The following is a 21,491-nucleotide window of genomic DNA, read 5'->3' as shown; positions in this document are numbered from 1 at the left end:
CGGTAAACACAGGGCATAAATTACCTTTAGTCCGCAAATTAAGCCCAGCTCTATTAATTCGGGTGCACCGCGTCTTCGCAGGGATTATCGGTGCTCCAGTGAGGGACCTTCCTGTAATGGTGTTTGGTGTGATTTATTGAAATCGTGTCGGATCGATGTTGTCACCGTCAGTGCGGTATGATTTCGAACGATCCTATGTGTGACAATCGATATTAGTTGAGCTATTTTCAAACTGCCTATAGAATATATTGTGCAGTTGAGGGTAAAGAGCAAGCTTTTATTTGAGCAAAAGCGTACGACATCAAATGGCACCAGTCATAGGTTGATTAACGGAACGAAAACTCTGATATCATTTTTTCGAAACCCGCAATTGCCGCAAATTTTTTTTTCAGGAAACAACCAAGTCTAAGCCAGGGATTTCAATTGAAAATATATTTCGGTATAAAAACAACGAATATTAACCCTACATGACTCTTCAAAGCTCATGAGTCTAGCGCAGAATTACATCAAAGTAAATGGAATCTTATACTAACCATTCCAATCGAGTTCCATCATTGAATCATTTCATACCGGATTGTTTTCTGAATAGTAAGCAGTGTTAGTTGTATAGACGCGTGCTGAATCGTTCGTTTATCGCGCTTATCGCGATAACGCTGTGAAGCCCTTTGTGAAACTAATTAATTATCTCATTCGATGCACGTACACATTGCATGATATTTCAAAGCATCGTAAAAGCTATTTATTAGATGAGCACCGGTGCATCCATACATATTTTTCGAATGAAAATCATGAGAATTCCTAGCAACCGGCGCCAACTGCTCCTGTTCATGGAACATTCCCATGCTCCATTATGCACCATCACATGCTACTTGATTATGGAGCCACAATAGAACATAACTTACATAACCAAAATACCATGATATTAAAATCAAGGATTTTATAATCAATAAAAAAAATTCTCGTTTGTGTTCGGGGAACCCGTGGTGTGATCAAATATTTGCATTTCAATTATTATCCATTATTTGTTATATTTTTCAAAAAACACTCAGCACTATTATCACTGAACTTTCGGAAAGTAAGTGCCAACTACTGCCAACAACAAAAAATAAAATAAGAGCAATGATGCATTGTAGTATTGATTGTGTTGATCGTTTGGTGCTGGTTCCACAGTTTTCGAGCAAAAAAGATGATAAATTAAAACGACGAAATGGAAAATGCGTTTTTTATACACTATTGGTTTATACACCGGCGACATAACTGCTTTTTTATACCATTTCATGGCAGAACATTAACAGAGTCCATTGGTCATTCCGAAATGTACATACATCATTAAACCTAGCTACACACAATGGCCGAATGGTCGAACAAAATAAAAACCGCAAGAGACTTTTTTGTCAGTGTTGTTATTCATCCCTTTCTTTCCTTCCGGTGCAAAAGTAACTAATACTTAAAGCGCCCGCAGCATGGATCGTATTCACCACAAGTGGTGAAATACAATGCATCAAATCACTGATTCTGTGAGATTGAAAACTGATTTCGTGATTCTGATTCGTGTGAGATTGAAAACTGATTAAAACATGGACACTATTTTATACACTATAGTGTGGCATAGTCTAACGGCCACTTAAAGTGTGTATTTCATATTAATACAATAGAACACTTCGTTGATGAAGCGGTAAAGAAAAAATGGTATAAAATTATTTACTTCCCAGGAAAACGCGCAGCCGGTAGGATTCGAACCTACGCTCCCAGAGGGAATCTGATTTCGAGTCAGACGCCTTAACCACTCGGCCACGACTGCTCTATATACCTTGTGCAAGTAATATTAATTTTGGTGATCATCTTTTGATGAACTGCGTTATCATTCGAACAAAAGTATAATTTTAATCATAATGTGATACTGTTGCAAGATTGTAAGGCAAAATCCCCTGGTACACGTGAACCATGGCACAACATCTTATTTATTCGTTGATTCTTATCTATCTAGAATCAACGTCGTATCTATCTAGATACTTGCTTATCTAGATAATCTTAATACGTTGATTCTTGAAAATTCTTAGGAAACAGCATGCCCACCATGGAAGTAAGTGACCCTGGCAAAATATGCAAAATAAAATATGTTTGCTATCTGATATACGTTATGAAACGTTCTCTCATCGTACTCTATCTACTCAAAGCCTACCTAAGCCATAACAACAACAACGGTCTTTCTCTTCAAGCAAGCAACGTGCTTCAACAACGTGCTGACTAGCGTTTGCATATTACGAGCGCGTCCCTTCTCGCGATATATCCTTACATGGTCCATTTCTCGTTCATTTGAGGGCTGCCGTGAGGCCCGGATGTTGGTTAACTAACCAAACCGATACCGGGCTTGTATAGGTTTGCACAGAAACGGGCAGGTTGTGGTATGAAAGCCTATACTCGTTGCCGTCCGCATGTTCCGAAAGCACCACGCCTGAGCTGTACTCGAGCGAGTCTAAACGATTCCTGTTGTTTGCGTTGTGTTGCATAAATACAAACGGGAACTCCGGTGTCAATATTTGCCCAAACTTCGCTCCTACTTCCAGGATCGGCGCGACGTTGGTAAACCCCGGGACAAAACAACCCTCGGATAGTCCCCAAGAGTTTATACACATGTGCTTGCTTTCACGCACTAAATGGTTGGTGTGATTATGATTTACATAGCAACGGTAGCCCTTCTACTTTAGTCTAGCTTATTTTAACCCTACAGGGGCCTTTCTTTTAAGATTTAAATTATTAATCAAATACATACCAACCAAGTAGTATAATAAATTGATGCATTCACACAATCATGTAATAAACATTCCAAAACAATCTGATAGAATGAAATCATATCATCTGCAATATGAAATTTTAGCGAAATCACTTCGCTCTAGACTGGTTAAAGAATTAAATCTAGGTTCAGCAATGATGTCAGAAACACGTGGCAACGAATAGTCATTCAAGCAAATGTTCGGAGAAAACTAGTACTAGAAGTCGTACCAACTGAATGTTCATTTTATATTTCAATATTTTTTATTAAAGTTAATAATATTGTACATATGAAACGATTGCTTATACTCATATTAAGCCAATTAAGACAATAAAGTACTACATATTTACATTATACTCTATAAAATCAGCTATTGTTCTTCTTCGTTTCGAAAAAAAAATATATCTGATGACTAAATGGAGCTCTATTCTAAAAGCGCATGCTTAATAAATCTAAAAACGCGTAAGTTTACTATTTCCTTACTAGTGTTTTCTTGGTTGTGAGCGAATTCTAGAACGAACTTGTCCTGCACATCCAGAACCAGAAACATAACTACACATGATCTTCGGGTAAGTTTGGCAGCTTCAGCTGTAACCGCGCCCTGCTAGTGTCATCGCGAGACCGTCCTCGCTTTCGCTCCCTTTTTCAGTCATCGTTTATCAACCGGATCCGTACGTTCCTACCGAACAGTCTCCTGTTCTGATACTCGTTCAGAGCCTTCTCCGCGTCTTGGTGGGAGAGGAAACGCACCATGGCCTCTCCTGTCGCCTGTCCGTTATCAAGAAAGCGTCTCCGAATGTTCTCCACCGGCAGGTTGAATTCCTGGAAAAAGTTCTGCACGTCCTCCACTGTTGTCTTGTATGCCAGATTCAACAGACCAACCGTTGACGTATGGTACGGCCCACAGCCGACACCCTGGTTCTGCTCCGGATCGTCCCGTTGATCGTCACTGCCACGTTCATCATCGTTGCGCAAGTGTTCCGGCATCCAGTAGGATGGCTGCAGGCCTTGCGCAATTGCATTGAAACGTGTCATTAGATCAGCCACCTGACCACGATCGAGGTGGCTAGCGAACACCTTTCGCCGGCCAAGGTTCTGTGAAGACTTCGATTCCGCATGAGCTGCTTCGCTCGCTGACTCAAACTCCACCAAGCACTCGCCTGTCCGACCGCCACGCTCATTGCGCACGACCAGTATATTTTTCGCTCGGAATCCATCCTGCGCGAAGAATGCAAACACGTCCTCTTCGTACACGTGGAAGTCCACGTTACGCAACAGTAACCAGTTAGTTCGCTGGAACAATTCACTATTATCGCCACCCGAGTTTCCTCCAAACCTCCCGGATCCGGACGATATACGAGGATCACGCGAATTTCCATTGTTGCAGTTGTTATCGCTGTTACCATTATTATCATTGTTGTTACAATTATCGCTCATGCCATCGTTGGAGTGTCTATTATTCTCATTTTCAAAAAAATTGTTCGAATAGTTACAATCACCATCACCACCACGATTCATTCGCGGGTCACGGTTATTCCACGAGGCGTTCGTGTCAGAACCAGCACCAGAGTCGGGATCCATGCGGTGCTGCGCATCCGAAAATGATTGCTGCCGTTGATTGTTATCATCTTCGTCCCAGTTCTTGTCGTCATCATCCCAATTCTTTTCGCCGTCATCCCAATTTCTTTCAACCTGTCCCCACCTGCTACCTTGGTTGTTACGACGACGCGAAGAATTGCCACCTTGCGGACGGGCCGAATTATTCGTTGAGCCGTCGTTACCATTGTCTCCGTTTCTCGAATCAAAGTTCCGGCCGCAATCTTGTCCATTGCGTTCGTTAGACCGCTCCGAATCCAGCTGCCGGCTGGAAGAATTCTGAGTATCGCTTGGATTTTCGTACTCATTCTTCGCCACCTCGTAGTCTATCTCCGGACACATTCGAACCGATACCTTCTTGTTCCCGATAAAGTGACGATGCATCTGCGACCAAGCCTCTCTCGCGTCCTCCTGTCGATGAAACCGGACGTACCCGTCCAACTGCTTTGGTATGGAGTGGTTCTTCACGATCAACACCTCGACGACGGTAAAGTCTGAGAACATCTTCATAATGTCCTGCTCAGTGGTAAAAGTCGGCAGATTCCACACCATTAGAGTGCTCGTCGGCGACTGATGCATTCCCGCAAAGTGCCTTCGGCCCGCGTCCTTGCCGCAATTCTGATCAGTGTTATTTTCGATCACATCGTTGTTCTGTCCATTGCCTCCGAAGCCGCCCCCGTTACGTTCCCGAAATGGATCACTCATGCTCCAAGGATTCACCACTTGGCGCACCGATTCGTCCCACGGTTGCGTTGGAGAATTGTCATTGCCTGGCCGGTACGAATCGTGCGCTTGTTCAAACTCCTGATCCGTGATGGACTCAATACGGATGATCGTTCGACGCAGTATCATGCCGTCACGCTGCAGTGCGCTTTGTTTGCTATCCTTACGCAGGAACTGAACGTATGCCACGCCTGTTCTCCGGCCAGAATCGTCATTGATCATCTTAATACCCTGTGTCGAAATAAGCTGCGTCTTGAAGAATCGCCGTATCTCCCCGTATCCAGTAACCGTTTCCAGATTGGATACCTTGATCGCATAATCGCTCGTGACTGGGGACGATTTTATACCACTATAAACGCCAGCCGGCAACGGAGAAGTATTACGGAATAGCCCACCATTTCCCATCAATGGCGGTGATATGTCACCACTCTTGGACTGTCCGAAGCGGACACGCGGATCTTGCATCGCACCTCCCGTCGTATGCAATCCAAAGATCGGCTCAGCTGGCCGATTCAATTCGTTCCCGAAAAAGGACTTCGAACCAGCCTCCATGACACCCTGTTGGCGTGGAGAAAGATTTGCATCATTCTGGCTGGAAAAACGGGAAACTCGATTCGAACGACCACGACCCGTTGGCTCGCGCTTGAAACCGTTGCCAGCTCGTTCGGGATTCCGGTCTCTGCTATCGTCACGACTGCGTTGGTCCCGCGACCGGGAACGGCTTCGTTGGCGGGTACGACCGAATCGATCACGGCTAGGACTCCTGCTGCGGCTGTTCCGATGCCGTCGGTTATATTCTCGGCTAGAGCTGCGTGAATATCGCGAACGATCACGCGACGACGAACGGCTACGACCATCGCGTTTGAACCTTCTATCACGTGACGGCGATCGACTTCTACGACCGTGACGATTGACGTCTCGCTCACGGGAGCAAGAACGGCTAGCGCCACCTCGTTTGTTTGGACCCTCCTGGAATGGAGACGGGCTGCGGCGATCCTTCTTCAAGAACTTCCACGGGCTCTGATTATCGACACCAATCGGTTGGGCCGGTGGATTGATGGTGCCAGCAAGATTCACTCCATTGAAGCCGTTTCCAGTACAGGTAGACAGCCAACTGGCGAGAGCTTCATTCTTTAATGATGATGCTGCACCGACCAAGGTAGTGACTGTTCCGACATCACCATTTGGTGCGTCAGACGAGAGAAAGGAAAGGCCTGGTATTTCGTTGTACGTTGAATTCTGCGTCAACAGCGGACTTAACGCAGCAGCTAAGTTCGGAGATGCAATAGAGGTAGCCGAAACTGCACCCGCCGGCGTGTTGCTGTTGGTTTGATTTCTTTTCTGGGCCAAAAACCCCGCCAGGCTAATAACCGGCGGTTGTGGTTGTTGGACCTGTCTGACAGTGGCAGCAGAAGAAACGCCATTTAATTTCGCTATTCCCGGTTGTAGATTACCCAGTTTCGGTGAGACAACCGCTCGTGAACTGATCCCTGCTATTGCCGAAGCAGCTACGGTGGTTTGTGGTATAGCTCCACCGTAAGAAGCCACATTTGTCTGTTGTTTAAGCTGCATAAACGTCAAGGCAGCCTTGCGTGCCTGATCGATGACCTTCTGCATCTCGGCGCGAGATGATAGCAATAGTGATATTGGTTCATTTTTTATCCATCCCCCGTTCAAAGCCATGGCTTGCCGAGCATCCTCGTCGGTGCTGTATAGGTAAAAACAATCGAAAAGAAATAATATAAACATAAAATGATGAATAGATCAATTCCATCTAGTCGTGATTAGTGGTTCTTTCGGGAGAACACCTGGAATGTGACCATGTATCTCAAATATGATCGTAAAGAGGAAGAGTAAAACCCGTGTATGAGAAGACCATTGAGAGCAAGATGATAACGTTTTCATTGATTTAGACGAACGTTCCGCAATAAACTAAAAGATTTCACTGTTAAGGTATCATATACTTACCCCAACATATATTCTCCTAAAATTAATACCTGTTTGTTTCTATACGTGTATACTTAGAAGGTATAACACCAACTTCTACGCAGGATGCAAACTTTAATGTAAAACAGTGTAATATTTGCTTCCATTTGCGATTTTCAATTTATTAATTGCACGATGAATGGTTTACGCCAGGTATAAGTTATTTGTACACAAGTACATAAGCATTATATGTCTATTAATATACCCTGCTACACTCATTATGAGCATTTGAAAAATTCTGGTGATATCGGCTCGATTAAATGCATCTAATTATGAGACAATTAAGGTTATCCTAACCTTTTCTATTCACCACTGCAATCACATGTCGATAAAAAGTGCAAGTGAATCATTCCGAGCAGACCTCGAGCTACACTGGTCCAACCGGTACGGGGAGATAGTGGTACTCAGCTTATATGACCATGACAAGTAACACTCGTTGTAGTCTCGTGGGGATGCCTCGCGAGAAGAAAACTGGCAAGTTTTCTGCCCGTACGGAACATGACTTCGAACGGCGCATCGAAAGAAGCAATGAAAAAAATGAAACTAAGCTGCCTTACGAAATTAACCATCATGAGTACCGCCTCAAACAGTTGGGCAAATCCAGTTTTGCACGTGTTCATGGCTTCCTCGTGCTGCGTCAGCGTGGCCTGTACTCGGAAGGGGCCTGAACCATCACGTCGAGTGCACTGGAACCAAATGCAATCGGACGAACTTGATCGTGAAAGAAAGTGCAGCACAAAGCCGACGTTCGCATTCACCCCACTCTCTTTCATCGCATCATAAGCAACGGAATTGAGTGGAATAAAATAAAATAACCCCCCGTCCACATAGACCAGCGATCTCCTTTGCAAGATCAGGTTTTATCACCAAACCAGTGAGCTTCACGGCACGATATTCGAAAATAAAAACCAATTCCTGGAACTACAACCATGCAGGAGCACGCGAAACTGGGTGGCAACGAGAAAAGCTGGAACACACGTATGTTATTTTGATGCTTTTTTATGCAACCGTCTGACGACGACGGCATAATCTCTAGCCGTAACACGATCGCCAATTATGCGTTCCGATACAGACTTGCAATATTCACTTATCTTGCATTTACACTTCCGACTGATCGTCCCCTTCCTGCTGAGACTCAGAGTCTTTCCCCCCATGTATGATATAATCAACCTACCACGGGTTCAAACCAATAGCGTGTTTCTTGAGCGGGCCGTTAGCTCAGGGCCCACTACGCACCGTATAAGCCAGTCAATGCGAGGAAAACGGTTAAAGCATGCCAGCAGAATCTATGAGATTAGTTATGCTTCCAGCAGTGTCCGGTAAAACGAAATATGAACGAACGAAAAAAACAACTCGCATGACACGTGACACATGCGTGTGTTCGAATAATGAACACGCAAAGAATGCTTTCGGTAGCGTGTGGATTTTTGCGAAACTATTCCACATCATGCATTCACAACTACGTTGCACAACGAATAATGATCCCCTTATCGATACCACCATAGGAGCTAAAGCTTGTTGTATAACATTTCCTTCTCATCCTCCAATTCAGCACAGTGGCGCAATTTCCAGTGGTAGGAAAGAAAAGAATCACGGAAGGAATCGCGTTGCATCTCAAACATACCACAAATAGCAACAAATTGACGATCGTTGCTAGACTAGACATTTCCTGCCAAAATCTGAGTTATCATACGAATAAGCCTTTATAATGCTCTCTTGCATATTGAAAATCGAAATCATTTAGTATAGGCATAGTTGTCCCCCTCGACTCCGGGCTAGTTATTTAGATCGTTTCCAATCATCCATGGTACCTTTTACCAGTCACCAGTGTCAGAATCTTAATTAATAACAAACGGAAATAAGCGGATTGAATACAAACCTGAACGCTATAAACGCGTCTCCCTGTGCGCCACCGACGATATGGACGCCGCCATCGGGAATCGCAAGACCCTTGAAAAAATCGCGCACATCGGAGGCATTCGCCGCAAGGGCCAGATTCTGCAGGCGAATGATCACGCTCATGGTGTCTTTTGCTTCGCGAAGGGTTGGCAACTCAAAGACTAAACCGCGCGAGGATACGCCACCATACGGCACCCCAGCGACAACGCGTAGCTATCGGGCACAATCGCTCGTTATCTTATTATCTTTTCTTTCGGTTTAGCTCAACTTTTTCCGGACAACGAGTTCAGGACAGCAAAATTATGACTCAACGAAACAATGGCTAAAGGATTGCTTTTGTTGTCGTTTGATTTTTGCGGAATTGATTCCAAATTATTCTACTGGTTCAACTGACGCTCAATTTCGCATTCCCGGGCAGTGGATACGGCTAGATGATGCTCGCTTCTCACACCGACGATCCTTAAAACCGCATCCAGCAAAGCGGTCTTCCTCGGTACAAATCCTATGAAAGAAAAATAAATGTATTCGTAATGAGAAGAAAAGATACTGATAAAAAATGTAGCAATATCCATTGAACTAAACGCATTCGCAGGAAGCAAACATTCGGCTCACATAACCAGGTTTCGAATGATGCCTAACATTTAAAATGTGTACATGTATAAATGCTATCATTTGAACATTGTCTCTAAGCAAACGCTCCAATCGGTACGTTAGTGCGCGCGTTTCGAATCCTACGCTTCTCCAACGTGCGTGCTTCGGCAATGAACCAATACCACCTTTCCTCATGCACTTGCACTCTTCAGCAAATCAAAGATCACTCGCTTGAGGAACCTGTTTTCCACGCGCAAAACCGGGCGGTAGTGCAGTGCATCAACGCGCGATCGGTTCCATGGTGAAAAGAAAAACAGGAGCAAACTGAGTTAAGTCGTAAAGTTACTGCAGCAGCACGGAATAACATGAATGGCAGGAAAAAGCAATGGCTTAGCTAATACGGAATGTGTTATTGCAACAAACTGTTGCACATATGAACAAAAAATTATTAACTAATTAAATTATACACGAGAAAAACATTCTTTCAACTAGATCTAAAACTATTTGGACTGCTGATCACGAATTAGCATTTGTCGGTAAAATAGACCATCAAATCATCACTTTTATTGTACAGTATACTTGTCTGTAAAATAAATTCTGTTGTACAGCAAGAGTAATTAAGTTCAATATAACGTCGAATGTTTTTCTATACTTTTGAAAACTGAAATTATATATTATATGTAAAAGTAAGCAAGCTTCATATCTTGCTTATAATATTGTGGAATGTTGTTCATTATAATATTGAATGTGGAATAATTTTCATTACACCAACGATTATCTTACGAAAAAGGAACATTTCTTTACAATCCACCCACAACGACCATTACAGTCACGCATCTAACATCGACGGAACTTGGACTCCTGAGTACAAAGGTAGCTCTTCCAACCATCTCGTTACTTGGAAAATGTCTCTAAGTCATGGATGGCGTATAGGAATAGGTACGCATTCAAACGTAGATCGCGCCAATGAGCAAGGGTGGGAAGTGGAAAAACATGCCTTTCCTCCCGTTTTCTCTTACACAGGAAAGGAAAAGCCGCAAACTATAAAACGATTTTGCAAGAGGGAAAATCTTGCAGTATCAGCTAGAAAGTGTTTCCAGTCTATAACCGAGGAACTGCGGGTGCTAGTCGAATTGCGAATTTGAAGTAAAGATCACACACTAGTGCTTTAGCAGTGTGACTGAAAAGCTAAAATGAAAACGTTGAGAGTGAGTTTCCCATGTCACAATATTACAGCAAAAATGTGTGTGCCTTAGACTGACCGTTCGGATTACGTGCAATTACTGTAAATTTATTGCGTTATTCTCAAACGTGGCTTATGAGCAACGCAGAAAGTGGATCGAGAAAACAAACTCTTTGCTAAAACCACCATCGAAGAGATAAGAAAGGTTAACTTTCGGCTTCCGTAATGTCGTTATAACTCTCGATATATTTGTGTAACCCGTTTTATCACTTAGTACGAATAGTTTTTTTTAAGAGCATACAATGCTCATACTTTTATGATTTGTACAAATATGTTTACAACGACACAGTCTTAGACTCTCACGATTGAGAAACCCCCTGAATTAATTCAATAGATGAAAAAAAACGACAACAACTAACTGTCCGCTTGTATCATCTCCATGTCAGTCGATAACGCGGCCGTCGTCCTTAGTTTGGCGGTAAGCTCAAGAATCCGGCTAACTTGCTCCTCCGTTAAACGCTCGTCAGAGTCCTCGATCATGAGCTGGATATGTAGCGGCGATGACGGTGGATCATTCACCATCATCAGACACTCGTTCTTGGTTAGACTGAACTCCTTCATGACCTGCAGGAACTCGACGATGCTGGCCGAAGTTTGGTCCTTGCACGCCGTGTCTTCCAAATACTGTACCGTTTCATAAGTAATCGTGGCGAGATTACGTAGCCCGTATTTTTTCTTGTTGTTTTTCATATTCTTGAGCGCCGTCATAACCTCGAAGTTTGTAAGAATTGCCGCATTTGGATTGACGATTTCCATAATGTCTGTGTTGTTTCGTACTGGATTTTTTTATACTTATCCCGTACGTTTGTCTGTGCAACGGAAAATTAGGGAGGGACAGAAGTGTTACGTTATAAACCGCGCGAGAATGAGCCAAGTTAAACTATACCATATAGAGTACATTACGGAAACGGAAATCAAGGAACGAAAATATTATATATCAAATTTCTTTCCCATCAGATATCGAGTGAACGGATTAGGTCTCTCCTCTCTCGTATAAGAACTAATTTGGTTTCTTTTCTACATTTTTTGTAACAGTTGCTTATACGGCCATTATGCTGGCATCTTGCTGTTATCATTATGCTCAATCTTGCACATCCGGGTCAGCCCTTGGAGATAGAACATCCGCACAGTTTCTCCATGTTCAAGCGAGGAGTTATGCTTGGTGACGTTTCGTATAGCTACTCCTCGACCGATATGGGTTCTCCAGAGACAGGTCGCTATAAAACAGTCACGGTGATCAAAAACATTGCTGTACCCAAACCAACCAGTACCATGTTCAGTGATCGATCAGAACACTTTTACGATTCGGTTGAAAAAGGGGCTTCCAGTGGTACGGGGCAGAAAAAGCGCACACATGTCGAGTATTGGCCACCAAAGGAAGATAACCACGTGACGCACCACAAGCAGGCGAAACCGGAGCAAAAGGAGGACTATCATAAAATCAGCAACACACACCGCCCCTATGGTCATCATCAACAGAGCCATCATCGCAGCCGTACGGAAATGCTGACATCGCCGAAAGTAGCTCATAAGCCACCGCCAACCAAAGAGCTACCGCAAGAAGAACCGCAACACCCGATAGATCTGCTTGAGCTGGCTAAATCGGCAGTAAAGACACTCAACCAGAAAGCAAAGATAGCACCGGGAGAAAACACCGGTCCGGTGACGTTCCCTGCGGACGCCATGATGATGAAAAAGAAGAACGGAATTGTAAGCGTTGCCAAAGAATACACCAGCGTTCTGACGACAGATCCCAAGGATCATCAGCTACCGATCGTGAGCAAACTGCGGACCAAAGTAAACCCTCCACCGAAAACCGAGCCTGCGTACCACCAGAGCACATACACGAGCGAGGAAATTCCTCTGAAAGAGTTTGAACAGTCGGAGTACGTGTTCAATCATAAGACGGGCTCGTTCGAATTTCGTGCAGCGTCGAAAGCTCCCAAAGCGGTCCAGGAATACCTCCGAGGGGCTCGTCCATATCGCTACAAGGAACAACCGGTAACGCCAATCGCAAGCGAACCCAGCGATTACTCCTCCCATTCGGACGGTAGCAACACGTACAACACTCCTTCTGAGTTGTTATTTGCGGAACTGAGGAATGCTGTTGCGACGAGGAACGTCACGATGATCAAATCACTCGCAGGCCAGCTGGAGGAGACGTTTAACATCGGCAAGCTCGATTTTGAATCGCTGAAAATGGAAGACTTTGGCCGCCGCTCGTCGACGGAGGACCCGATGATGGAAACGACAACTGGTGGCAAGTCTCCCTTAGACTTTGGCTTCGGTAACTACGCCGAGACGACAACGATTGACTACCAGGAGCCATCCACCGAGGCAATCGTGGCCAGTACTACCATTAAGGCACCGATAATGATGACAACGACCACGAAGAAGCCACTCCGCTACATCGCACCGAAACTTCGCGGATTTAAACGGTTTTCGGCCAAGCGACAATGAACTGAAGAATCCTTCCAGGAAAGTTTCAATGAACTACTATGTGCCTGGAAAACACCTTACGGAAGGATGTGAGGTTTTATTTATTTTTAAGCACATCATACTCATAAAATCTTATGAGCATCATTACTTCCTAGTGGTGTGAAAAGTATTTGATCGACGGGATGTTGTTATGGAATAAATGCAATTTATATATAGACTCGTGATATGAAATAGAATCTCTATCTTAGCAGGCAAGCGCCCTTGCTTCTGACGATAACAGTATAAATAGAGATAATTTTTTCTTCATACTATCTGCAACAGTTACTTGCTAATTAGGTGATACAGCCCCTTAGTGCTCTTGTTCTGCAGAGAAACTGCCAATCAATAATTCTAAGCTATTTCTGAGGACTGATCAATGCCATCACTCAATTTCAAATTAATCACCACACGCTTGCTATGTCCACGTGGGCGGGGTAAAAGGACGTTACGGACTACGTTATGAACTGAGCGTGCGATTCCATTCTAATGAGATTGTTGCCAATCTACCGCAGTCTGGTAGTCCAACGGAGGCGAATTTATTTGGATGCACAACGGTCAGACTTTTATGCGGTTCATATAGCTCGCCGTTCTAATCGCCAAAAATCCTTCTGAGCATGGTCCTCCAATTCGAATGTGGAGGTTTCGTTAAATTTGCCTGCCAAGCCTCATGAGTACTACAAATTTATTCGTATAGCTCCAATATCAACGCTCACTACAAGTAATTTCAATTGTGAAATTTTGTGAGGATATAGCATGATTGGTTGACTACAAGCACTCCAGCGCTTTAAATTTGAACATTATTGTCGTTGCTGCCTTCTGATCCAACATAGGTAAAATTTTAAACAATTTTGAAGGTTCTCCGTAGATTCAAATTTGAATTAGTTGGCAGAGCCACCCAGCATTGCTTTGGTTCTTGCGTCGCTTATCTCCAACCCAACATTTTCTACCATCTGCTCAATCGATTCTTAAATTTTTGATAAATAGGACAGTCAAATCAATGATATTCATATTATCACGGTATGCTAGGATCTCCTCAGCACGTGATTGAAAAATACACACCCCAACGCACTAACCTAGCCACTTGATGGTAGGAAAGCGGGCTTTAAGAGATTTTCAGAGATATCCTGGAATGATTGACCGGGATTCGAAAAATACCTTAACGCCTTCAAGCTTTATCCTGGCTCTTCTGCCATATGCGGCTTTTATAATTGATGAGAAAATAGAAGGACTAAAATTGTTTCTCTGCAATCTTCTCCAAGACTTAACGCATGGTGAAGATTTGCATTGGTTTAAAATGATATTCGCATAACGTAGCGTTCGGATTACGACGAGATAGCCTCATTTTATTATAATCGATTTTGTAAACTAATGCAAGAAAAGAATGAGACATTTAGCTGATTTTTTTGTTCTGCCATGCATCCTTACCTCGAAGAACGGGGAGTACAAGCTATTCGTTAGTTTGCTAGCAAAGATCATGTGATATGAATAATAGAAAATTTTCCCTCCTCTGAAGAGCGATAGTGATCGCTTCTTTCAAAGCACCATATTATCCTGTTATGAAACAAAATTTACTGCTGTTGTTCATTTACAGTACAAAACAAATAAAATATGTAAAAACGACCCTAAACTCCAAACGAAATTGCGCATATATCGTTGCTCTCTATAATCTCAATCCTGCATTTATCAGTACTTACTGTTAATAAATCACATTCAATACATTTCAATCAACTCATCTAATTTGACTAACCAGCTGACGATGAGATTAAATAAGCAATACAAAAAGAGCGAATGTGGAGCAGTGATGTTAAGGCATCAGCAAAATCCTGCTCTCGACCAAACGGCAGCTGCTGAACCGATGATCTGCCATGTTATTCATGCATTGGGTTACTCCTTTTCAATGTGAAATTACTCTTTATTCATTTACATATCAGAACTTGAGATTCTCATCTAAAATTTTCACATTCAAGTACTACTTTGGTATAACACGGACTGGCGCGTCTCAAGCGCAATTCCGATAACAGTTTATACGGAAAATATCATATTTTCTACACTTGCACACACAACACTCACTAACTTAGCAAAAGGTTCTCCTATGTAACATTGATGATTTAAATTTTGGCGTCGTTTTGCGATCAACTTACCTATACACTATTGCGATGGCTAGGCCAAACACTATTTGCTAGATTAAATGTCGTTTCAGCTATATGTTTTGCTGAAGGCACCGTAAATTATTATTTTCTGCTCTGCAAGAAAAATGGCGACGGCGACAAACAAGACCAGTATTTTACGTTTTTCGAATTGAGGTTTCTAATGTTGGTAGCACATCTCTGCCACATGAGATCCATGTCCGACATTGAACAATGTTCGAAAAATTATCGAACTTTTCGAAATCGTATTAATTCGTATTTGAGCATTTGTTTTTGTGCGACGATAGCTTTTACTTCCCTGGAAAGATACCTCAATTACTAATGTTGCAATAAGGATTAAACAAACATTTCATTTTTATTTGATACCAGTATTCTGCAGTAGAAAGCATAAGGGTATTTCGTTCAACTTTCCTGTCTGTTCTGTTGTAAATTCAGAGTTTTGTTTACTGTTTACATCTGTCCAAATGGTGTGTATTTTTCCATCCACTGTATATTAGCGTACAAGCATGAGTTCTACATCTGAAATTAAAATTGAGGGCGCACAGCTTCTCGCTAGTAACACTGTAGACAAGAATCTAGTGCCCAACGTCATATCGAGCAAGCCGATAGCATTTGAAGCAATGGAAATTATCGATCTTACCAACGATGAATACGTTGCAGAATTCAAATCTATAAATACTCTACGAGAAGGGCGTACCGACAAGCAATATGATAAATCATGCAAAACCAACTCGAAACTTAAAAACGTGAAATTCATACACGCCGCTCCGCTTTGCTACCTAAGTAAAGTAATATTTCACCAGGATACTAGTATGCCTGAGCTATTCGGCATCAAGTTTAAAAATATTATGCTGTACGGCAAACTGACAAAAATAAACATTTTAAAAGACTTCACGGTTTACGAACTGGATGATGGAACGGCCAGTCATAGTGTCTTCTACCGGCCAACTGGAAACAAATATCTAGGTAGGTATCATACATTTAGAATATCTAACACGACCTTTCTAATGCTGTGAATGGTTCCTTTTTTGTTTAGATTATCTCAACAAGCTAAACAACTGCGAAGATTTATTACGAAGCGAACCATTGCCGCAAAATGAAGAATCCACGATAAACTCCAAAGAACTAAGAAGCCATCTCAGCTTATTAATACGAATAGCTAAATTTCATTGTTCAAAACGGTTGGCTGAATTCAAGCTAGGTCAATTATGCTTCGTTTCGGGACGTTTATTTGTGAGCCAAGACGGTCAAGTGAATATTTCAGCTTGGAGCATATTCCCAGACGGCGAACACATCAATTCATGTGAATTACTATGGAAAAGCTACCTCATTTCTCAATACCAACCCATCATCAGCAAGTCCAAAGAAAGTACTCACATCAATGAAGCTTTACAGCATTTTGTGGATGGGATAAACAAAATATTAAACAAATGTTGAGTATTAGAATTGAATACACATTTGTTTCGTTTCAATGATTGGTTATCTTTTATTTTTCTTTAGATGTGTAGGAGTTTGCACGGATGGTGCGGAATTTGCGCATCGATCTTACCGCTGCCCTCGAAAATACATCATGACAGACAAAAATTTATCCGAACCAGACAGGCTAGGTACAGGGACCATAAAAAGATTGAACTTCATTCCAAATACTACACCTTACATCGCGACATTCAAAATCGAACTCTCACACATAAGTGTAACAGATGAACCATAAGGGAAAGAAAGGAAAAGCGGCCGTAAATCAAAAAGCAAACGGGCACTAATTCACTCCGAAACATTAACGTCATCGTCACCCGACGCTTTTCTTTATAAAATCCTCTAGGCAAACGTTGACCGGTCTGCGGTTTAGGCGGTCTTCGCACGCATGGCGGCACGTTTACTTGTGACAGCCTGGAAACCGGATTTAATACTAGCAACGGAACACCGGGAGCCGCATGATTCGCATTGTAGGAAAAACAGGCGGGTGTCCTTCTGGAGAATTGTATCTGGAGAACGGCAGGTGTGGCAGGTGACGTATTCCTTGATGTATCTTCGCAGCACGTTCTCAATCTGTTTTGGCTGGAAGCGACCCTTGATGATGAGTTGATTGTTACCGTCGACCGATCCGCTCGTACCCAATTCCGCAAGCAGAAAATCGAGCAAATGCTTTTGTAGCCGATGAAGGGTTTTACAAATTTCCGTAAAGTTCGCGAACGAAGTCTTTTTCGTGCCTACTCGCAACACTTGCGGCGGGCGCATCACAAACTTCGGTTTACGACCACCGGCCATCTCGGGGTTTTTGTCGAGGATAATCTCGAACACACGATTGAGCAGCTCGTCGTAGGTGTAGTCCCGATCCGACCCCGCCCACGAAGTCGCATTCTCATCCGCTATCGAATTCAACGAACAAAGCCAACAGATAAAAAGAAATGAATTAGAATCATAGAACTCTTCTTTAGTAAACGTCTTAAATAAACCGAAAACAAAAAACATAAATGAAATTTAAGTAAATAGTATTAAAATATATACCACTTTCGACGACGGTCCCATCATTCTCGGTAAGGCATGTAAAATCAACACAATGGCAAAATATCATCAGCATTGTGTTCCAATTACTATTGGTAGGTAAATCCTGACAGTCAAAATACGATTCTTTTCCCTTCGGACAGCACATATATCCCACCCACACTCACCATTATCCTTCTCATCGTCCTGAACTTCTTGTCCGTCGACCAGCTCCTGTTCCTCCATTAACTCTGTAAGATCCTTCTTCTTCTTCCTTTTCTTTTTCATACTAAAGTCGAGTTTAAAGTCTTCGTCTAGTCCATCATCTGCGACGACTTCACCGTCCTCCTTAGTTTCCTTCGCTTCAGCATCTCCTTCACCAGCACCCGAGGGAAGCGCACCCTCCAGCTCATCTAAGTTGAATGGCTTCTTCTTCTTCTTTTTTTTCTTGTTAAAGTTTTCTAGATCCAAGTCATCTTCTCCTTCGGCTACCGGTTTTGATTCGCTGGGTGCCGCTACCATCGAATCCACATCCGCCAATTCCTCCGGCGCACCGGACATAGCATCCAGATCGAACGGAGTCTTCTTTTTCTTTTTTTTCTTCATCAAGGAAGGATCAAAGATCTGGTTGTGAGTAGATCGGATAAGACGAAATTGTTTGAAGCTATTAATATCGCTTACAGTCCAATGGGACAGCACCGGTCAGACCGGTCAAGGGGGTATCCAATCGAATGCAGAACAGCCCCGTCCATGGGTTGCCATAACCTATAACCATCGTCGGCACAGGGCTGCTTTGCATTTAGCGATGTGGCTCTTTTTTCTCCCATACCGCAAACGGCATGGTTCAACATTTTCATGAGTGTTTAATGCATTCCCACGTTCGGAATTGTTTGTTAACTTACCGCATCGTCTTCCGCCATTGTTAGGCAAAACGTTTAGAAAATCTAGTGTAAAACCAAGTTAAAAGTGCACGTTTTATTCACTTTTTAGAAGAGAGAGCCTGTCCACTACAGCAATGTTGCATCAGCTTTTCGTATATTCTGAACTGTCACGTTTTGACAATCAAGGCTTTCTACTTTTCTTTCCCATTCGAACATTCCTTGAAATACATGACATCCCGACGCATGCGTTGAGACTTGTTTCGAAAATTTTTCCAAGAACAAATGGAATATAATCCTGTAAATGACTACGGTTGAGGAATAACACTCCTAATCACGGAGTAATACACGAGGGTACAATAAGCTAGAATCTTGTTTCGTACTACTACAACACCTGGACTAAGCGGAAAATTATGCCTAAGAACAAATCATTTTCGCTACCGTAAATTGTTTATTGATTGAAAAATTAATGTTCAGTACGAACAAATTGAATTCGTCACTTGTTTTCTTCGTACGTTACAGGGTATTATTAGTATATGAATATTTCTAAATCTGTTGCTCCTTATTCAATACCGTACAACTTCAACGTGCGATCCATGCTCGTTGAAGCTATATACTGTGCGTGTTTTCCGAATCTTACACCCGTTGCCAACGCTGTGTGATCATTGAACACTTTCAATTCTTGCCATTGTTTGCAGAGGTAGACACTGAAATGCAAAAATAAAATTAAACCATAATCATCAGTCCATTCAACACTCATCGACGGCTTACTACCAAACCTACCGTATGTCTGTGCCGGCCATGGAAAGATATGTTCCGCTTTGGTCGAAACACAAATCTTTTACCTCATAACCGTCTTCCAGCTGGATGGTTTTGAAATTTTTCAGCTTTCGCAAATCCCACAACTTGACGCATGCATCGTCTGCAGCGGTAGCTAAATAGTAACCGTTTTCAGAAAAGGATATGGCTGTGATAGGCCCAGTATGACCTGCGAAATTTGCAACGTTGCTCTGCTCTTTCAAATCCCAGATCTTTACTTGCGAATCCTCCGTTCCGGTACCAAAAATAAGTCCATCCGGGTGAAACTGAGCAGATGTAAGTCCAAATTCGGCTGTATCCGCAACCTTCGTGAGCAACCGACCGGAGCGTATGTCAGAGAACGCCCAATGCTTGTCGGATGACGTAGATAGCACGTAATCACCCGTTGGATGCAACGATAGTCCAGTAACGGGACCGTCGTGACATCTCAACAGTAATTGTGTTTGAGATGTGGGGACGTGCCAGACACGTATGCTTGCATCAGGAGAGGCTGTAATTACCGTATCTTCTTCCGGATGGAAAATTACTTTCGTCACTTTTTTTGTGTGACCCTTTAGCACGGCAACGATCTGTTCAGTATCCTTATTGAACACGGTCGCATTCTTGTCGTTTCCGCCGGTAAGAATTTTGCTCTGATCGGAATGGTTAATATCAAGTGCTAAAATACCTGGAACGCTTGCAGAATGCAATCCCGGATGAGAGGCCAATGTGAGGAACCCACGAAGCTTCTCCTGACTGACGAGCTCCTCAGGAACGGTTCGTCCTTTTTTCTTACGCTCTTGTGTTAAAACGGTGGCTTTGTCTTGTAGCATTTGAATAACTTCCGCGCTCATACCCGCCTGTTCCACAGGCTGAGAAGCCACTCCAGCGGCTTCCGAAGCAATAGATGGTTGCGGAGCTGTTTGAATTGCAGAAATGCCAGTTTGCGGCTTTAGCGTAGCCAAAGCTTCTCGAGCAGCGGCTACTTCTTTGTTGAGACGGGCAATTACACGGCAGGCGGCGTCATGCTGATAGAGCGCGTGAGACAACTCTTGACGGGCCGTTTGTAGCTGCTGACGTTGGGTGAACGAATGCAGCATTAGCGCATCCCATTCATCTTGCATGGTTTTAAGAGTGGCTGGAATACTGGTAGCACTCGGTGGTTTCGGTCGCACAATTGGAGGAGCTACAAAATGCAAAAAAAATAAAAAGGCGGAATGAAAACTACAATTGCTAGCCGAAATCTGAAACGCAGCCCTGATGCACCTACTTTTCACGTCTATCAATTCTTCTGCAGTCAAAGGCTGACCGTTGATCGGGTCGCACTCATTTTCAACGATGTACTTTTCAATAAGCCGGCGTTCGAAAATTGCACCTGATTTCGGCGATATGCACGGATGTTCCGGCACTTCATTCGATACTGAAACGATCGAGTGAAAAAAATGTTTATCTGTCACATAACCTCACTAACGGAGTGGCCGAACCAAGTACATAGAAAATGCATAAAAGAGACAGTCATTAATCAGATACATACTGCTGCAAACCAGCGACATCGTTTCTTAAATGCCGAAAGGATCGTTAAATGATGAATTACACTAAATATTTATCTATTCGCTATTGAAAATGTTCCAGCTCCTAGACGCTAAGACTTCGTTCGACAGCCGCCTTACTTTTTGACATAAGTCAGACGAGCGGACCAGGGTTGCCAGTAGCGAATGTAAAACTCAATTTACTTTTGCACCGACGGTGAACGTTGCTGACGTTGAGGAGTGGAACGGGTTTTCATTTGCTGGTCTAACTGCCTTTCTACCACCCTCAGTGAGTTCGTTATAACGAACCAAACTTTATTTCAATTGAAATTTCTCGTGGTCCGTTCCCTTTCGTTTTTACCGTGTCTT

At 43.0% G+C, this 21,491-nt stretch overlaps 6 protein-coding genes and 1 non-coding gene across 8 annotated transcripts; 2 read left to right on the top strand and 5 right to left on the bottom strand.

Annotated features, from left to right (window-relative positions):
* Nucleotides 1–1,719: 1,719 nt before the first annotated feature.
* On the bottom strand, nucleotides 1,720–1,801 carry Trnas-cga (transfer RNA serine (anticodon CGA)). The gene has a single exon. It is a non-coding gene; the product is annotated as a tRNA-Ser (tRNA).
* A 1,228-nt stretch (nucleotides 1,802–3,029) lies between these two features.
* On the bottom strand, nucleotides 3,030–9,100 carry LOC128725048 (uncharacterized). The gene is made up of 4 exons (XM_053818767.1): nucleotides 8,958–9,100; nucleotides 6,566–6,800; nucleotides 6,417–6,484; nucleotides 3,030–6,335 (listed from the first exon to the last, which is right to left on the bottom strand). The coding sequence occupies exons 1-4, from the start codon at nucleotides 9,098–9,100 to the stop codon at nucleotides 3,419–3,421; spliced, it is 3,363 nt and encodes a 1,120-aa protein (XP_053674742.1). The 3' UTR covers nucleotides 3,030–3,418.
* Nucleotides 9,101–11,068: 1,968 nt separating this feature from the next.
* On the bottom strand, nucleotides 11,069–15,567 carry LOC128725731 (DNA-directed RNA polymerase III subunit RPC9). Its single transcript, XM_053819498.1, has 2 exons — nucleotides 15,431–15,567; nucleotides 11,069–11,620 (listed from the first exon to the last, which is right to left on the bottom strand). Exon 2 carries the CDS (start codon nucleotides 11,565–11,567, stop codon nucleotides 11,166–11,168), a length of 402 nt encoding a protein of 133 aa, XP_053675473.1. The 5' UTR covers nucleotides 11,568–11,620; nucleotides 15,431–15,567; the 3' UTR covers nucleotides 11,069–11,165.
* LOC128725047 (uncharacterized) lies at nucleotides 11,889–13,271 on the top strand. Its single transcript, XM_053818766.1, has one exon. The coding sequence runs from the start codon at nucleotides 11,889–11,891 to the stop codon at nucleotides 13,269–13,271; it is 1,383 nt and encodes a 460-aa protein (XP_053674741.1).
* Nucleotides 15,568–15,942: 375 nt separating the features above from the next.
* On the top strand, nucleotides 15,943–17,031 carry LOC128725046 (uncharacterized). The gene is made up of 3 exons (XM_053818765.1): nucleotides 15,943–16,402; nucleotides 16,473–16,868; nucleotides 16,937–17,031. Exons 1-3 carry the CDS (start codon nucleotides 15,943–15,945, stop codon nucleotides 16,942–16,944), a joined length of 864 nt encoding a protein of 287 aa, XP_053674740.1. The 3' UTR covers nucleotides 16,945–17,031.
* On the bottom strand, nucleotides 16,908–18,945 carry LOC128727542 (eukaryotic translation initiation factor 2 subunit 2). Of its 2 annotated transcripts, XM_053821464.1 has the most exons (4): nucleotides 18,820–18,945; nucleotides 18,108–18,541; nucleotides 17,942–17,988; nucleotides 16,908–17,802 (listed from the first exon to the last, which is right to left on the bottom strand). In XM_053821464.1, exons 1-4 carry the CDS (start codon nucleotides 18,835–18,837, stop codon nucleotides 17,279–17,281), a joined length of 1,023 nt encoding a protein of 340 aa, XP_053677439.1. In that variant the 5' UTR covers nucleotides 18,838–18,945; the 3' UTR covers nucleotides 16,908–17,278. The 2 variants fall into 2 exon arrangements, with proteins under 2 accessions (XP_053677439.1, XP_053677440.1); XM_053821465.1 differs by lacking the exon at nucleotides 17,942–17,988 and having other exon boundaries at nucleotides 18,106–18,541.
* Nucleotides 18,946–19,301: 356 nt separating this feature from the next.
* LOC128725955 (pre-mRNA-processing factor 19) lies at nucleotides 19,302–21,146 on the bottom strand. Its single transcript, XM_053819727.1, has 4 exons — nucleotides 21,128–21,146; nucleotides 20,864–21,013; nucleotides 19,579–20,779; nucleotides 19,302–19,502 (listed from the first exon to the last, which is right to left on the bottom strand). Exons 1-4 carry the CDS (start codon nucleotides 21,144–21,146, stop codon nucleotides 19,358–19,360), a joined length of 1,515 nt encoding a protein of 504 aa, XP_053675702.1. The 3' UTR covers nucleotides 19,302–19,357.
* Nucleotides 21,147–21,491: the final 345 nt, after the last annotated feature.

The sequence above is a fragment of the Anopheles nili genome, chromosome 3, assembly GCF_943737925.1.
Source record: "Anopheles nili chromosome 3, idAnoNiliSN_F5_01, whole genome shotgun sequence".
NCBI classification, from domain to species: domain Eukaryota; kingdom Metazoa; phylum Arthropoda; class Insecta; order Diptera; family Culicidae; genus Anopheles; species Anopheles nili.
Note: the sequence above shows the minus strand (reverse complement) of the source record. Positions and strands in the feature narration are given on the sequence as shown.

What these genes read in the sequence shown, in the direction of transcription:
- LOC128725046 (XM_053818765.1), top strand. Translation starts at nt 15,943, where the DNA reads ATGAGTTCTACATCTGAAATTAAAATTGAGGGCGCACAGCTTCTCGCT. An exon ending in AACTGGAAACAAATATCTAG is followed by an intron (nt 16,403 to 16,472) that starts GTAGGTATCATA and finishes TTTTTTGTTTAG; the next exon opens with ATTATCTCAACAAGCTAAAC.
- LOC128725047 (XM_053818766.1), top strand. Translation starts at nt 11,889, where the DNA reads ATGCTCAATCTTGCACATCCGGGTCAGCCCTTGGAGATAGAACATCCG.
- LOC128725731 (XM_053819498.1), bottom strand. Translation starts at nt 11,567, where the DNA reads ATGGAAATCGTCAATCCAAATGCGGCAATTCTTACAAACTTCGAGGTT.
- LOC128725048 (XM_053818767.1), bottom strand. Translation starts at nt 9,100, where the DNA reads ATGAGCGTGATCATTCGCCTGCAGAATCTGGCCCTTGCGGCGAATGCC. An exon ending in CAGGGATCAGTTCACGAGCG is followed by an intron (nt 6,485 to 6,565) that starts GTTGTCTCACCG and finishes ACTGTCAGACAG; the next exon opens with GTCCAACAACCACAACCGCC. An exon ending in CAGAAAAGAAATCAAACCAA is followed by an intron (nt 6,336 to 6,416) that starts CAGCAACACGCC and finishes TCCGCTGTTGAC; the next exon opens with GCAGAATTCAACGTACAACG.
- LOC128725955 (XM_053819727.1), bottom strand. An exon ending in AGAATTGATAGACGTGAAAA is followed by an intron (nt 20,780 to 20,863) that starts GTAGGTGCATCA and finishes TGCATTTTGTAG; the next exon opens with CTCCTCCAATTGTGCGACCG. An exon ending in ATGGCCGGCACAGACATACG is followed by an intron (nt 19,503 to 19,578) that starts GTAGGTTTGGTA and finishes TTTGCATTTCAG; the next exon opens with TGTCTACCTCTGCAAACAAT.
- LOC128727542 (XM_053821464.1), bottom strand. An exon ending in CAGGACGATGAGAAGGATAA is followed by an intron (nt 17,989 to 18,107) that starts TGGTGAGTGTGG and finishes TTGCCATTGTGT; the next exon opens with TGATTTTACATGCCTTACCG. An exon ending in TGGGACCGTCGTCGAAAGTG is followed by an intron (nt 17,803 to 17,941) that starts GTATATATTTTA and finishes TGAATTCGATAG; the next exon opens with CGGATGAGAATGCGACTTCG.